Source organism: Moschus berezovskii, chromosome 2 (assembly GCF_049115385.1).
Source record: "Moschus berezovskii isolate FMDL1 chromosome 2, NW_MosBer_1.0, whole genome shotgun sequence".
In the NCBI taxonomy this organism is placed as follows: Eukaryota; Metazoa; Chordata; class Mammalia; order Artiodactyla; family Moschidae; genus Moschus; species Moschus berezovskii.
Genome location: NC_142461.1, coordinates 100,410,798 through 100,427,710, shown reverse-complemented (window position 1 = coordinate 100,427,710; position 16,913 = coordinate 100,410,798). Strand labels below are relative to the sequence as shown.

At 38.4% G+C, this 16,913-nt stretch overlaps 1 protein-coding gene across 1 annotated transcript in view; it reads left to right on the top strand.

The window, feature by feature from the left end:
• Nucleotides 1-16,913, top strand: part of CCDC148 (coiled-coil domain containing 148) — a 269,382-nt gene that overhangs the window by 150,699 nt on the left and 101,770 nt on the right. Inside the window, exon 12 of the mRNA XM_088842480.1 lies at nt 11,305-11,423. Coding sequence (XP_088698606.1) covers nt 11,305-11,423 — 119 coding nt within the window. The remainder of the gene's footprint in view (nt 1-11,304; nt 11,424-16,913) is intronic.

The following is a 16,913-nucleotide window of genomic DNA, read 5'->3' as shown; positions in this document are numbered from 1 at the left end:
TGGTTTTGCCATACATTGACATGAATCCGCCCCGGGTGTACATGAGTTCTTGTTTATTTTAATTGAAGGATGATTATAATATTGTGTTGGTTTCTGCCATACATTGACATAGATCAGCCATAGGTGTACATATGTCCTCTCCCTCTTGGGCCTCCCTCCTACCTCCCACCCCACCCCACCCCTCTAGGTTGTCCCAGAGCCCTAGTTTGAGTTCAAAAGCCTTGATATTTTGACTCATCCCTCCCCCTTACATCCTATACTCACATTGTCATGCCTTACCTATTGTCATGTTTCAAAGGCTCCACGTTTCAAATCAGAACTATTATAAATCTCTTACTCTTTTAATTAATTTCTCTGCCTCCTCCTTTTCCATTCCCACCCTCCCTCTTCATCCATTTCCCACATAGCAGTCAGTGTTTTTAAAAGTCACATCAGATTACATCATTCCCTGCATTGCATTCACTATCTCTTGGATCTCATATCTTGCCACTTCCCTATCACTTCTCCTGCTCCACCCATCACAACCTGCTTCTTCCTCTTCAGACACCCTAGCACAGGTCCCCTTAGCCTTTTGCACTGGCTGTTCCCTGTGCCTGGAAGAGTCTTCTCCCAGATGCCTGCATAACTCACTCACTCCATTCAGGGTCCCACTCAAATGTCATCTTATCAAACAGAGCATCTGTCCTTGATTACCAAATTTAAAATAGCATCCTCCTTCCCTGATACTGTGTCCATTTACCCTACTTAATTTTTTTCTTAGCATTTATCATTCATCTGACATCTATTTATTTACTTATTGACTGTCTCTTCTAGAATGTGAGCCCAATAAAAAGGAGGAATTTGTCCATTTTCTTATTGTTTTATCTCCAGTGCCTGACACAAGGCACTCAATAAATATTGTTTGAATGAGTGAATTTAGTGAATGAACAGAATACAACTGTACTTTGATGCTGAGATATAGAGGAAAATATGTCAAACTAGGAGACCCTAGCAAGGTGGGTGACCTTGAGCAAGATATGTAGGCTCTGTGGGATTTTGCTTACTCAATTGTAAAATGAGGTGTTTGAATTAAATGATTGCTGAAATCATCTCAGCTCTAAGTCATGATTGAATGACTCTTAGGTTTGATTACTTTTCACTTTTTACTCTCCCTGACACTTCAGGCTTTGAAATACAACATCCTCAATATATATACTCCCTTTTTAATGAATAGTGAAAGAGAGAAATTAAACAAGATTACAGACAAATTCATTTTAGTAATATCAACATATGACATGATCATTATGTAATATTCCAATGCCCAGACTGAAAATAGACCTTACTCCTAAAGAAGATATCACAGTTATTTTTAAATCCACCTGGCATTTCAATTAAGAGGGAGATAACTAATGTGTTTACCCCAGAATACTTTCTTGGCTCATCATGTTCTAGGGACATAAGACTACATTGAGGCAGAAAATAGCTATTGCCAATTTGAGTTGGCAGCTCAACTATGGGAAAAATGCTCACATAAGTGACCAAAGTGAACATCACCTAAAAAGTTCATGTTATTACACATACAGAAACCATATACTTCCGAACGATTTATAATAAAGGCACTAATATTGTGCTAGATATCCACCCACTCGGTCATGTCTGCTCTCCATCCTGCTCTGTGGCCCTGAGAGTTGTCTTATAGAAGGCTCCCTTATTCTTGGGCTTTTGGTTGGGTTCAGTCGAAGTGGAATGCTACAGATGAAGATGAGAGCAGAAAGTGAGGTTGGGACCGCTGTTCTCACAGCTCCTGACCCTGCAGAGTCGTGTTGACTAGCCGTGTCCTCCAACAAAGGTCTCAGCCCCAGCCAGGTGGCCCTCCCCATGCAGGAGATGGGGAAGGCCTCCTGACAAGCTCTTCTCTGGCTCTGGGTAGAGCAGCCTGGCTACCACATGAGCCCTTGTGATTGCCCTGCATTCCAATCTTCTTTATCATCGTCCCCTTATTACATTCTTCTGGATTTATCCTAATTTTGAGTGTGCCATCTGTTTCCTATTAGGAATCGTTAAAATAGAAAATTAGTAAGAGAATAAGAGACAAAATCTAAGAGGATGGGAATATAGTTATGTCAGCACACCAAGACTAAAAAGGGGTGCTGTAATTGAACATGAGTAAAGTTAAAAGGAAGCATTTAGTTCTTATTTGCTAATAATAGATAACATCTAGCGCATCAGGAGCTGGCAGGGGGAGGGAGGCAAACCGCCCAAGGAAAAGCATTTTCAGTAGTTTTACTGCGTCTAAACCAACTCTCGTATAATAGTGTGTTAACCTTTATAAGGCCTTCAAAATAAAATTAAATCATAATTCTATAAAACTTTTCTATAGAAAGGGAAAGTGATGCATGCAAGGTGACAAATATAGAAAGTGTTATATACAAGGATATACAGTATTTTTGTCATCTGATTTGACATAGGAATAGAATTTGGAAACTTCCAGAATGAATAACAGTCATGTCCCATAAATATTCCTTCTCAATTTTGATTTTTCTTGGCTATACTTTTTAATACATCCCTTTGTAATTATGAAGTCTTTTATGTCCACTGTAGATAGTTTGGAAAATGCAATTAAGCACACAAAATACCATAAATCCACCCCAAATTATAAACCATTAGCAAAAGATTAATAACAACGTTCTTGTATTCTTTTTTCCTTATGTGTGCTAAGTCGCTTCAGTCATGTTCAGCTTTGCAACCCTATGGACCGTAGCCCACCAGGCAGGATTTTAATTTAACTGGATACATACTGCATATATTATTTTTAACCTGATTTTTCCCATCTGTCAATATATCTAGCATATTTTACTCTGTATTTCTACCACATATTTTTTTAGTGTTTCCTTAGTGTTTCATTGTGTGAATAACTGTATTTAAGCAGTTTCGTATTTGGGAGGTATTATATTATTTCCAATTTTTCAGCCTGTTTTAAGGCTGGAATGAATATACCTATATATAAATCTTTTATAGGTATCTGGTATTAATTCTTAAACTTCATTTTTTAATTTTTAAGACTTTTGCTAGTTATTTCCCTATTTATTCTTCAAAAAGAGTATGACAGTTTACCCTCTCATTAATGGTAGATGCTCTAGTTTATCAGATTGGAGATTGGTGACAAAAATGTTCAAGATGCTGAAAGCAGTAGCTGAAATACAAATAGTCTGAACTGTAGACTGAAAGGAGATCCATTATATTCAAATAACCAGGCAGGAGGGTGTAAAAACTGATTTTCTATTTTAAAAACCAAAGAACTAGCTTTGATTTTTTACCCATGTAGAGAGTTGTCCCATCTTTGTATAAAGAATGTCCTGCAAAATAATTCTTTTGAGGCTAATTTTTTGCTCAGAAGCTTCAGCACATCCTGGATTAAAGCCCACAGAGATCTCTATACTATAAAGGATGAAGAGATGATGTTAGTTGAAAGGTTCTAAGGATGGAAGTGACCAAGGGTCCATCTTTAGCACAAAAAACCTTGAATTTGGCTTCCATAGACAATTTGACTTAGAGAAGTATCATGTTCCCATGCTCTGCTGGCATTAAATGTACCTCTATACCCAACATAACTAAACAAATTGGTTCACTCATGTCTATGGTCTGTCATTATTATCTATCTGGATGCTTTATTAATAGGTTTGGATTTATATGAATTGATACAAGAAAAGTGCTATGTACAATGTTGCCTTTCCATATTATTTTCCACTGGAGTAATTTAGCAAATATGTCTCTTGTATACCTCTTATCTCCAAGATGTGATACTACCGGTTACAAATCAATGTTGCAGTGTAAAGCATGTTCCTTACCTTTCAGAAGTTCACACAAATGTATGAAAATTTATGTGGCAAAATATAGATGATTGTCAAATATATTGCATAGAAATGAGTCAGACTTCTGTTGGTGGTGATTTTATGTGATATAGGATCATCTACATGATCTATAGGATCATGTGAAACAAGTGGGAAAATTTAAAGTAAAAAAAAAAAAATACTTTTTTTATTAAGAGGTCCTGTCATGTTTTCATATACAGCAACAACACATTTGTGTGTGTGTGTGTGTGTGTGTGGCAGTGCATATTCTAGGCCAAAGTAGAAAAGATGCAAGGAATTAGCTAAGTAAATGAAAACTTAGAAAATTAAATTAAAATTGTTTTACCTCAGTGGTTTATGAGGAATGGAACTGGATATTTTTCACTTCATATTTCATGTGTTTTGTCTATCTGGTTAAAAATTATGACCTCCTCCTGAGTAAGTCATTGAAACCTTTTAATGACTTAGGAGCAAGGTCCGGAAGTTTATTTGTTCAAGGATTCAATATCACATAGATTGCTTGAAATCAGAGACTAAACTGTTCCTACTATAATGCTTTAGCCCTGACTTTCTAATGTCTGAAAAGTGAAAGTGTTAGTTGCTTGGTCATGTCCAACTCTTTGCCACCCACCCCATGGACTGTAGTCTCCAGACTCCTCTGTCCATGGGATTTTCCAGGCAGAAATACTGGAGTGGGTTACCTTTCCTTTCTCCAGGGGATCTTCCCAACCCAGGTCTCCTGCATTACAGACAGATTCTTTGCCATCTGAGCTACAAGGGAAACCCTTCTATGTGTAAATAAGAAATTTTTATTCCATGCTGAATTATAACTTGGACTGAAGAAATGAAAAAATTATAGTTGAATGTTTATGTAATATTAGCACAAGATTTTTAAAATTAAACTCTGATATACTCTAATACCATAAGCATCATGTTTACTAGTCGAGTTTTTAATAGGAAACAAATTGTTTGGAAGATTACAAAAGTAAGGTGGGATATAAAAAGTATCTTGCTGCTGCTGCTGCTGCGTCACTTCAGTCGTGTCCGACTCTGTGTGACCCCATAGACGGAAGCCCACCAGGCTCCCCCGTCCCTGGGATTCTCCAGGCAAGAACACAGGAGTGGGTTGCCATTTCCTTGTCCAATGTGTGAAAGTGAAAAGTGAAAGTGAAGTCGCTCAGTCGTGTCCGACCCTTAGCGACCCCACAGACTTCAGCCTACCAGGCTCCTCCATCCATGGGATTTTCTAGGCAAGAGTACTGGAGTGGCTTGGAACCACTTAAACACTCTGAAAAGACAGTACAACATTACTTTCGCTCATAAATCTATATAGAGAATAGTTTCTTAAATTTGTTTATACTTATAGTGGCTTAACTTTACCAAAATGAACAAAATGTGGGACTGTGAAAAAGGACTATCCAATAGAACCAAAGATAACAAGAGGAAATGAAGGATAATGAGGGCACATTTCGGTTTTCAGAAAAGAAAACTTTTTCAAGAAATTTCGTCTGCAAGTCTAGAAGAAACAAGGTTTAAATTCAACTTGTCTCCTGTGCACTAGCTTTCTGATTCCCCTATCATTGGAAAGCTGTAAGGACCACTCAAAAAGTCTAAAAAGTAGTATGTTTACAACCTATATCTCAAAAAATGTCCAAAAGGGCGAGTTAAATACTCTTAATCTTAACTTTAGTTGAAACTTGCACAGCCAGTATTTCATGACACACACTTCCTGCTCTTATTAACTGATGGAAAGTGAATGGAACTGTCCTTAGGGAAGTATTTAGTTCAGACTTTACCACCCTGCAAATAAAACTGCTGGCCTGGTTCCCATCCATAACTTTGTTATTCTCAGACCAGAGATCAGAAAATGCTTCCACTCACCTTAGCGATGATCACTTAAGCCCTATTGTGTGTCAGACATGATACAATGTCCTAGGCATACAAAGGTGAATAATGCAGATCAATATGGAAAGTACTGTGCTAAAGAGACATAAAATAGTGCCTAACTATGTCTGGAGAAGAGGGGAAAGGAGGAAGGCAGGGAAAGCAATGCTATTGTTGAGTCTTAAATGATGGACAGGGGGATTTAGCAGGCAATAAGGCAGGGCAGAGCATGCCAGGCATGTAGTAAATGCCCAGATAGATCAATAACAATGGCAGTGGCAGTCCCTCCTGAAAGCAAATGAAAGAGTACAAGGCAGAACAAAGAAGTGAGGGTAAAAAAAATCTTAATTAAGGACCAGTGGTGTGCCAAGGTTTGAGCTAACATCTTTCCTAGAGGGTTCAGAAGAAGATTCAAGAAGATGGCATTTGTTCTGGTCTTAATGGTAGAGTAAAACTGACAAGTAGAGGAGGAAAATAAAGTTATACTGGTTGATAAAACTGCAAAAGGCAGATAAACATGAAAGTGCACGACCACCTTCTCTTTTCTATTTATGTTCTCACTCTACAGATGTTGTCTAGTCCCTTGGCATCATACAATTTTAAGAGGGTATCTCCTTAATTTGGATCTCCAGTCCTGAATTCTCCTGAGCCACCCATCTGTCTACCTCCAGATGTTTATGTGGAATTTCTACTTAAATGTCATACATGCATGTCAACTGTTTAATGTTTAATAATGAGCCCCGGGCTTTCTTTTCTGAACCTGTTATTCTTCTAATTTCCCATCTCAGTTATTGGTACCATCATATACCCAGTTGCTCAACCAAAACCCTGGGAATTATCCTTGATTTTTTTTAACTTCAACTAGCATATCTAATCCTTCAATAAGCACTCTGACTCTACTCAAAAGAACATTTTAGATTTGAATTCTTAATTTCCTGAATTCCAGTGATTATTTTTGCTTTATTCTATTTGGTCTCTCATTCTCCTTTGCTCTTCTACTGTCCATTCTTTACTCAATAGCCCAAGCTATCTTTTAAAAATTTAAGTCACACCTATTATACAGAGTGAAGTAAGCCAGAAAGAAAAACATCAATACAGCATACTAATGCATATATATGGAATTTAGAAAGATGGTAACCTTAACCCTGTATATGAGACTGCAAAAGAGACATAGGTATATAGAACAGTCTTTGGGACTCTGTGGGAGAGGGTGAAGGTGGGATGATTGGGGAGAACGGCATTGTAGCATATATATTATCATATGTGAAATGAATCACCAGTCCAGGTTCGACGCATGATACAGGATGCTTGGGGCTGGTGTACGGGGATGACCTGGAGGGAGGATATGGGGAAGAGGGAGGTGGGAGAGAGGTTCAAGAAAGGGAACACATGTACACCCGGGGCGGATTCGTGTCAATGTATGGCAAAACCAACCAATATATTAATGTAAGGTAATTTGCCTCCAATAAAATAAATTTTAAAAAATAAATAAATAAAAATAAAAATAAAAATCCTGCTCTGCTAAAAATAAAATAAAATAAAAATTTCAGTTCAGTTCAGTTCAGTCGGTCAGTCGTGTCCGACTCTCCGTGACCCCATGAATTACAGCACGCCAGGCCTCCCTGTCCATCACCAACTCCCGGAGTACACTCAAACTCATGTCCACAGAGTTGGTGATGCCATCCACCCATCTCATTCTCTGTCGTCCCCTTCTCCTCCTGCCCCCAATCCTTCCCAGCATCAGAGTCTTTTCCAGTGAGTCAACTCGTCGCATGAGGTGGCCAAAGTATTGCAGTTTCAGCTTTAGCATCAGTCCCTCCAATGAACATCCAGGATTGATCTCCTTTAGAATGGACTGGTTGGATCTCCTTGCAGTATAAGGGACTCTCAAGAGTCTTCTCCAACACCACAGTTCAAAAGCATCGATTCTTCGGCGATCAGCTTTCTTCACAGTCCAACTCTCATCATATCACTCTTTGCTTTAAACTCTTCTATGTCTTTTTTCAGAACTAAATCCTTGCCTAATCTACCCACCATCTAGCTTACCAAACTCACCTCCAGCTTAAATTCGAACCACCTGTTCCAGCTGCACTGGTTTCTTCCCAATTCTGAACAAGTGCAAAGTCATTCTCACTCAATGCTATTGCACCCAAAACTCACACTTCCTTCAGTGGTCTTCTTCATCTCTTTTAATTGTTTCCTTACCCTCATCTTCCAAATTTTAATCCAAATTTCATTTAAAACTATGCTTTCTAATAGTTCTTCCCAGATATTTCTAAATTATCGCCATATTTATTTCCTCCCTAAAATTTAACATAATATTCTTTTCATTCATTTACTTGTTATCTCTCTTCCAGAAACTCTCAGAACCTTGAAGCCTAGGCTTTATTTCTTTTTAAGCTTCATATACCAAGTACATAGCACAGTATCTGGCTTAAAGTAGACGCTCAATGAGTATTTTTTGAATAAATGAAAGCCAAAGTCAGTAGTTTCTTAAGACTATAAGTAAGCGTTGGTAGAATCAAATACAGAGACTCTAAAAAGAATAAGACTACATAAAATGAATTTGTTTTGATCATTGGGAAGTCACTGATAGAAGAAGTCACTTGGAGTGGAGGCAGAGGTAGAAACATCATGGGTGAGGATTAAAATAGATGCAAAATTGGAGGAGAATATTCTTGACTGAAAGGGGACAATGAAGGGTGTGGTGCTACAGTCTTGGGGTGTGTAAAGAAAGTACTTAACAATTTTGGTTAATGAGTAAGATTTGTTTAGATTTTCACGTGAGAAAGAAGAAGCAAAGACCAAGAGGTTGAAGTTACAAGGGAAGAAAGGGTAGGTGATGGAGAAAGATTATAGAGATAGAATTGGAGAATGGGATATGGAGCCCAGGTGAGGGTTAAGTTTTGGAAAGAAGGAAGGACATCACTTCCTCTGAGGAGCAGGACATCAAGGAAATGATCTTTTAGGATCTCCATTTCTTCTGATAAAAGCAAAGAAGTAGAGGCGGGTATGGAACTTAACATAATGAACAGGCTTTCAAATGATACCATGAGCAGCTGAGAAGCACTGGCCAGGAGTTCATAAAAGGAATGCTGATTGTCAATAAAGATTCAACTGAAACCATCAATTTGGTACCAGTTTATAAAGTCGTGTAATTCTTTCATCAATCACACGTTTATTAGGTATATTCCACCTCCTAGACACTTTAGTTATTGCTGGAAGTGTGGAAGATAATAAATCACAGTTTTTGCTGTCTACCGGGACAGAGGAACAAGTATACTAATTAGCAAAGCCTTGTGGTGAGGCTTATACCAGAGGAATAAAATTATACAAGCAGAACACAGAGGATGATGGGGAAGGGGTCGTAAGTCTGGTTGTAAGATAAATGGCTATAACTGAAGCTCTTGGAATTGGAGCCATTCTCCATGATAGTAGAATCCTGGAGGGGAGGTGGCTCACTGGAATGGAGGAAGTCATGCATCTGTGAGTTAGCCAGTCAGAGGGGCTTCAGACAGAAGTCAACTAGGAAGGTAGAAGGAGTTCTTCTAGACAAGGCCCGTGTGGCTCATATATCTGAATTCTCAGTGAATATTTGAGAGTGACCTGTAAGTCCACACATACCAGTGATAAGGCTAGGTAGAGGGTAATACAGCCAGATGGTGTAAACATCAAACGAAGAAAGCATTGTACCTGCGAGGGACAGCATCGTGGTCTCAAAGTAGCCATTAAGAAGACGGAAAATGTTCAAACGATTCCCCAGACTCCTGGCAAACAAGGCTTCGTAAGAAAAGCATCCTTCACTCAGGAGAATTTCAGTCAAGACAGGAGGGAGGGAGGGAGGGAGGGAGAGAGGGGGAGAGAGAGAGAGAGTGATTTGTTAGCTATAGCAAAGGCTGAGGATACCAGAGTCAAGGATGGAAATAGTTGGTTCTGAGATGCCAAAAAGCCTCAGGTGTGACACACTTCCAGAGCCTGCACAGGCCACTGAACCAGATGGTGACAGTGATCTGAAGATACCAGCAACCTGGGATTGGTCCACTTCTTCTCAAGGGATTGTCGGCAAAAGGACCACTGACTTCCCATCAAGGTCAATGGTGGGAGTAAGCAGTATTGTCAATGGTCAGAACCCAGAGAAAAATGGCCTGTAATCCAATGTCTGTTCTTTTGAAGCATCTCTTTTCTCTCTGATTATAAAAGAAATATATATTCACTGCACAAAATAAGGTAACACAGAAAAGTACGAAGGATAAAATAAAGATCAGTTATAAACCCAGAGGGAGGTAATATAATGGCTGTTAACATTTCTGTATCTGGCACTAATAGAATGCTGAGGCATTTATCAGCTGGGACTCTGAAACATGTCAGTGTTCCTTTTTCTCCCTTTCCTACCCTTTCTTTCACCTTCCATCTTTGGTGCTGCTACCTTTCTAGCTTCATCTCTGTTCTCCCCAAATTCAGATTTCAACCATGTCTGGTGTAGAATCACTTTACCTTGGAGCCATCCAGTTACTCATTAAGGCTTGAGTGGATGTTGCTGTTGTGGCTGCTGGTATTGCAGGCCTGCTGCAGAGTTGCTGTGGCTGTGACCATGGTACTTGGGATGCCTCTTCTTGTTCTTCCAGGGGTCAGAGACCACGTTGCTGGGCAAGTCTGAAAACCACTTAGCTTTTCATATTCATTTCTCAAAAGAGAAAAATGCCACCTTGGGGATGAGACTTAACCCAACCTTTACGAAAGCCCCTCTGCTGGTAGTAACTTACTACCATTCACCATTAAGGTTCTGTTTTTTACCAGCAGTCTCTTGACTCAGACACACCATGGCAGGCCAGTCATTGAATGGTCCTCTGTCAATTAAACTTAAACTTCAGTTGCCCCATCAGTAGGGGAATAATGGTTTCAGCCCTCTGAAAATAGCTTATGTGTGCTTCAGGTTTTCTCTTGCTGCCTCCATTCCCAGAAAAGGGAGGTAAAACATGCCTAGTGAGACAGTACTTTCACTTTATTTGAGCTTGATAAATTTGTCCTTCATTTTACCACATAAGTCAGAACTACTATTTATCACAACCCTGCTAATTTTTTCTTTTCCTCCTTCCTCCCACCTATCTCCTGCCACATCCCCAGAAGCATAAAGCTTTCAATATCCTCCTATCCATTAGCATAAATAAACTCATGCTTTTAAAGTAAAAATAGATTTAATGCTATATTTGTTAAAGACTATATTACCATAAGAGGATAAAAATATTCTTGAGTAACAGGTAGATCATATACTTTAGAGACAATAATATGCTTTTATTGTGGTTCCCTGAAAGTTGATTATTTTAGCCATAGATTAAAACTTCAGGTCTTGAGCACATATTCCATTTCCACTTTAGAAACTGTTAAACTATGCAGTTTCTCAGGACATGTACTTTCATGTTTTAACTTATTTTTTCTGTTGTCAGTGTATTGTAGGCAGACCAAAAAACATGAAGGGCCATTTAAATTCAGTCTTTGCTATATGAACCAATGGATAATGTTGTTATAACTTTGTTCCTTGTTTTTATATTTCTGTTGTTAACTTAAATTTTATGTGATATTTATACATTAGATAAGAAAATACTGGGCTGATAAAGAACAGAAATGGCAGGAAATGGAAATGAGAGATCTTCGCCATCTGGAAGAACTGAAGAAATTAATGGCTGAACAGTCAGTAAAAGACAGAGAAAGGTAAAAAAAAAAAAAAAAGTAAACTGTGTGGTATTAGAAGTCTTTTGTAATGTGTTAAGTGAATGGAATCTTCCATAATGTGTTAGGATAAATAATATCAGAGGGAGCATTTTTCTGTACTTAATATGTCCTTACAATATTTATATTCACAAATTGGAAAGTGATACTTATAATATATTTTAAACTTTTATATTCATACACGAATCTTTAGTTTTCCATTTTGTTCCTTAGATAGCTTCCTAGTTAAAATCATCACAGAGAAGTTCATAGTATTTGATTGCCCACTGTGTGTGTGAAATAATACTGGCTGCTGCAGTGACTTAATATTTTGACCTAGAAGAAAGAAACCATTATTCAGAGGAAAAGGGAGACCCATTTACTATGACTGAGGCTGAGAAAGAAAATACACAATCATACTGTGCTGTGTGGTATTCCTTTTATTATACTTTAGAGGTATTTGATATAGGAAAAACCTTGAATTCCCTAGAATAATGTAATTTTGGAGCTGGAAAGGACATCTGAGATCGTTTCCTCATTTTATGAGGATTTACTGCACTGAAAAGTTAAAATTACTTTTCCCTAATTTAATGTATCACTCAAGGTCAGTGAAGGGGCAGAGACAACATAGTATTTTGAATAGGGGAAGTTTAAGATAAAAAATTATTAACTCTAACCAAAAAAAGTCTCGGTTAAATGTAAAAGAATATAGAGAAGTTTGATGAATGTCCCAGGGCTGAAGGAGGATTCTCATGGAAGAAACAAATTTGGAAGTGTGGCCTCTCCTCTCCACAATTGGGATTCAGATCTCACTGTAGAAGGTGTGGTTGCGGGCTGCCACGTGGTGGGAAAGTCCTTGAATGGGCTCATCCAGAAGTTGTTCTCAGTCATGGGCAAGCAGGAACACCACTCTACCTGGGTGCAGGATGTCAAAACTGGAAGTCAAGCATTGTGATACTCAGGCTTCCAAGACTTGATGGGAATCTGACCATGAGAGTACTTCTGAAATTTGATGGGAAACTGCCCACAGTGCACAAGTGAGCTCCACAGCAGCCCTAGTACCCCACCAGTGCTGCTGGCAGCCGTGAAGCAGGAGCAAGGAGGAGGAGTAAACAGAGAAAGTAGGAAGGAAAGCCCTTTCCTTCTTCAGCATCCCTCCAGCACCCTTTTCCATCATGGCTAAGCACTGTGCCAGCTGCAAAGCAGAAATGTTTCAAGGTCCATCTCTATTTTCACAGAGCAGACAATGAAGGGTAGATTTGGAGCTGAGAGACAATAAATTAGTAACTGGCATAGTTATATAGTTTAGCCACCTCCTGAGTGGATTTTCACAAAAGATAAATTAAAAATAGATCTTTCATTTGTAACATAAATCATAATAAAGTTTTCTTTACAGTTAGTCAATGTAAAAAAAAAATTGCCTGGAACTCTTTATACTTTCTGCTCAATTTCATTGTGAACTTAAAACTGCTTTAAAAATGAAGTCTACTACAGTACTAAAAATTACATTTTAGACTTATTGTAACTTAAGATGACATAACCAATTTACACAACAAAGTTCAGTTATATCTAGGAAGCTTCCTTTGTGACCCATGGAAATAATTTCAAATTCCAGTCACCAAGTTGCAGAGTGAATCTGGGGTTCCACACAGATGCCAGGCAATTCACAGTTGATTTTCCATGTATCTCAGATTTATAATTGAGTTTAATCTATTATGAAGAAAATCAAGAATATAGCAAAGCTAGGGCTCAAGGCTAAGTGATGAAACAACCGGCAAGAAATCAGTTAAGCACAAACCAAGATATAAGAGGATACCAGAAGGCAGGCAGGGCTGTGGGTCAGAAGCAGAAACAGGCAGTTCAATATTAAAGGCAAGGCAAATGTGGGGATCAAAAGGCTGGATAGTCTGAAACTGAGCTAGAGGAACAAAAGAGAGCCCCAGGAATTAAAGGGGGTGGGGAAAAAGGAACAGCGGTGAAGTCCCCGCATGCTTCTAGTAGAATCTGCCCTCTTAGCCAAGGAGTTTCTTTGATTACAGAGCCATTTCAACCTTGTGCTTCTTGTCCCAATAATTATCAAGATAAGCTGATTCAGAACTTTAGTTGAAAAGAAGAAAAGTAAAATTAGATGGGCCTGTCTTACATAACAGAAAAGAAAAATAGGTGTCGTATTATAACATAGTGGAAATAGTACTAAAGACTAGGAACCAGGAGACCAGGGTTTTAATATCTTATTTGGTGTACGACCTAGGGAAAGTCATTAATTTAACCTCTATTAGGCTCTGATTTCGGAGAAGGCAATGGCACCCCACTCCAGTACTCTTGCCTGGAAAATCCCATGGATGGAGGAACCTGGTAGGCTGCAGTCCATGGGGTGACACAGAGTCGGACACGACTGAGCAACTTCACTTTCACTTTTCACTTTCATGTTTTGGAGAAGGAAATGGCAACCCACTCCAGTGTTCTTGCCTGGAGAATCTCAGGGATGGGGGAGCCCGGTGGGCTGCCGTCTATGGGGTTGCAGAGTCGGACACGACTGGAGTGACTTAGCAGCAGGCTCTGATTTGTTCTTTGTAAAAAAACTGAACTGGATCACTTTTGAGGGCTAAGTGAGCTATCAACTTGTAAGAGTTTATGATCTGTATATTTTACTCATCTGAAATGTAAATTCAGATCATTATGAATCCAATCCTTGTATGCCAATGGAAAGTCAGTGAGGAGGGCTGTTAAAATATCCAGATAATGTATCAGAACATAATTCTCAGAAAATTTTGGATGATGTTGTAGATAAAAGCACAGTCCTCATTTTGTGATTTAGAGAAAGAGAATCTAACGTGTAAAAACAGCTGATAACTTTTGCTTCTGACAAGAGCTAGAAATTGTGTTCTTTTGCAACCATCCTGATGCTGAGAAATGTGGTTGATTGGTTAAAATGTTTTTCTCCACTACTGAAATACAATTCACAAATCTCATATTTGATATTTTAACTGTAGGCACATTTTTCTCATGTCAGAATAAGAAGGCTTAAAGTAGTTTCCATATCTGTTAAAAACACACATACACATAGCCTTGAGAGTTTGAAAACTTCTGTTATTTCATTTTTCTATTTTCTAACTCTAATATTAAATTTCTTGAAAACAGTGCTAATAAATTAATACATATATTAGGTTAAACCATAAGAAAATTCCATTTTATAGGTCAAACAATGGTTAAGTATTGGCAGTTTTACGCAGTTCAGCATAATAAAGAGATATAGCAATTTATTTACTAATTACATTTCCTGTCTCAAACTGTTATAAGCTGTCTTGTGCCCTCATCACTTTATTGAAACTGTTCTTGCCATAGTTTCCACTAACCTCCTAATGCCCTATTTATATTTCTCAACAATGTCAAAGAAGTGGAGAGAGAAGGCTCTAGAATCAGGTTGTCAACATAATTGACAAGCTATCCTTTATAGCTGTGACATTTGGGTAAATTATTTCACATTTCTGTGCTTCAGTTTCTTCACCTATATAATAAAGAAATAAATAGTATCTTCTTCGTGGGATTGTTGCAAGGAATAAGTGAGATATTAAATGGAATGCACACATAGTGAACATTCGTTAGATATAAAGATTACTGTCAATTGATGTTTTAAAACATGAGACACTAACATAATTTGTTCTCAAAATATTTAAGCATTTTAAATGTTTTAACTAAAAGGTGTAATAATGGGGACACTTTTTAAAACTGAAATATAATTGATTTACAATGTTGTGGCAATCTCTGCTATACAGCAAAGTGACTTAGTTTTAAGTTTTTATGCATTCTTTTTTTAAAAGATTCTTTTCCATTATGTTTATCCCAGGAGATTGTATATAGTTTCCTGTGCTATATACTAAGACCTTGCTGTTTATCCATTTAAAATGTAATAGCTTGTGTCTATCAACCCCAAATTCCTAGTCCATCGCTCTCCACCCTCCTGCCCCAACTTGGAAACCACAAGTCTAATCTCTATGTCTCTGAGTCTGACTCTGTTTCATTTCATTTGTGTCATATTTTAGATTCAGCATATAAGTGATATCATATGGTGCTTATCTTTCTCCCGACTTACCTCACTTAGTATGATAATCTCTAGTGTCATTCATGTTGCTGCAAATGGCATTATTTCACTCTTTTTATGGCTGAGAAATATTCCATTGTATATATGCACCACATCTTCTTTATCCATTCATCTGTCAATGAACATTTAGGCTGTTTCCGTATTTTGGCTATTGTGAATAGTGCCACTATGAATATAAGGGTGTGTGCAGTCTTTTTGAATTATAGTTTTGTTTGGGTATATTCCCAGAAGCAGGATTGTTAGATCATTTGGTAATTCTATTTCTAGTTTTCTGAGGACTCTCTGGGTGGCTCAGTGGTAAAGAATCTTCCTACCAATGCAGAAGATGTAGGTTGGAGCTGTGGGTTGGGAAGACCCTCGGAGAAGGAAATGGCAACGTACTCCAGTATTCTTGCCTAGACAATCTCATGGACAGAGAAATGGTGGGCTACAGTCCATGGGGTCACATAGAGTCAGACACAACTTAGTGACTGAGCATGTTTGTGCGAGGAACCTCCATACTGTTTTCCACAGTAGCTGTACCAACTTACATTCCCACCAACGGCATAGAAGGATTTCCTTTTCTCCACATTCTCTCCAGCATTTGCTATTTGTAGACTTTTTAATGATGGCCATTCTGACCATTTGAGGAGGTACTATACCCTATTGTATTTGCATTTCTCTAATAATTAGTAATATTGAACATCTTCTCATGTACCTACTGACTATCTGTATGTCTTTTTTGGAGAAATGTCTGTTGAGGTCTTCTGCCTATTTTTCCAGCCGGGTGAGTTGTTTGTTCATTGTTGAGTTGTATGAGCTGTTTGTATATTTTGGGAGACCCTCATGCAATCTCTCCACTGGAAGTCTCTGATATCAGCTGTTTAATACATACATACAAATTATATATGCCTCAACATTCAGAAAACTAAGATCATGGTATCTGGTCCCATCACTTCATGGGAAATAGATGAGGAAACAGTGGAAACAGTGTCAGACTTTATTTTTTTGGGCTCCAAAATCACTGCAGATGCTGATTGCAGCCATGAAATTAAAAGACGCTTACTCCTTGGAAGGAAAGTTATGACCAACCTCAGTTCAGTTCAGTTCAGTTCAATTCAGTCGCTCAGTTGTGTCCGACTCTCCACGACCCCATGAATCACAGCACGCCAGGCCTCCCTGTCCATCACCAACTCCTGGAGTACACTCAAACTCATGTCCACAGAGTCGGTGATGCCATCCAGCCATCTCATTCTCCGTCGTCCCCTTAGATGGCATATTAAAAAGCAAAGACAGTACTTTGCCAACCAAGGTCCATCTAGTCAAGGCTATGGTTTTTTCCGTGGTCATGTGTGGATGTGAGAGTTGGACTGTGAAGAAAGCTGATCGCCGAAGAATTGATGCTTTTGAAC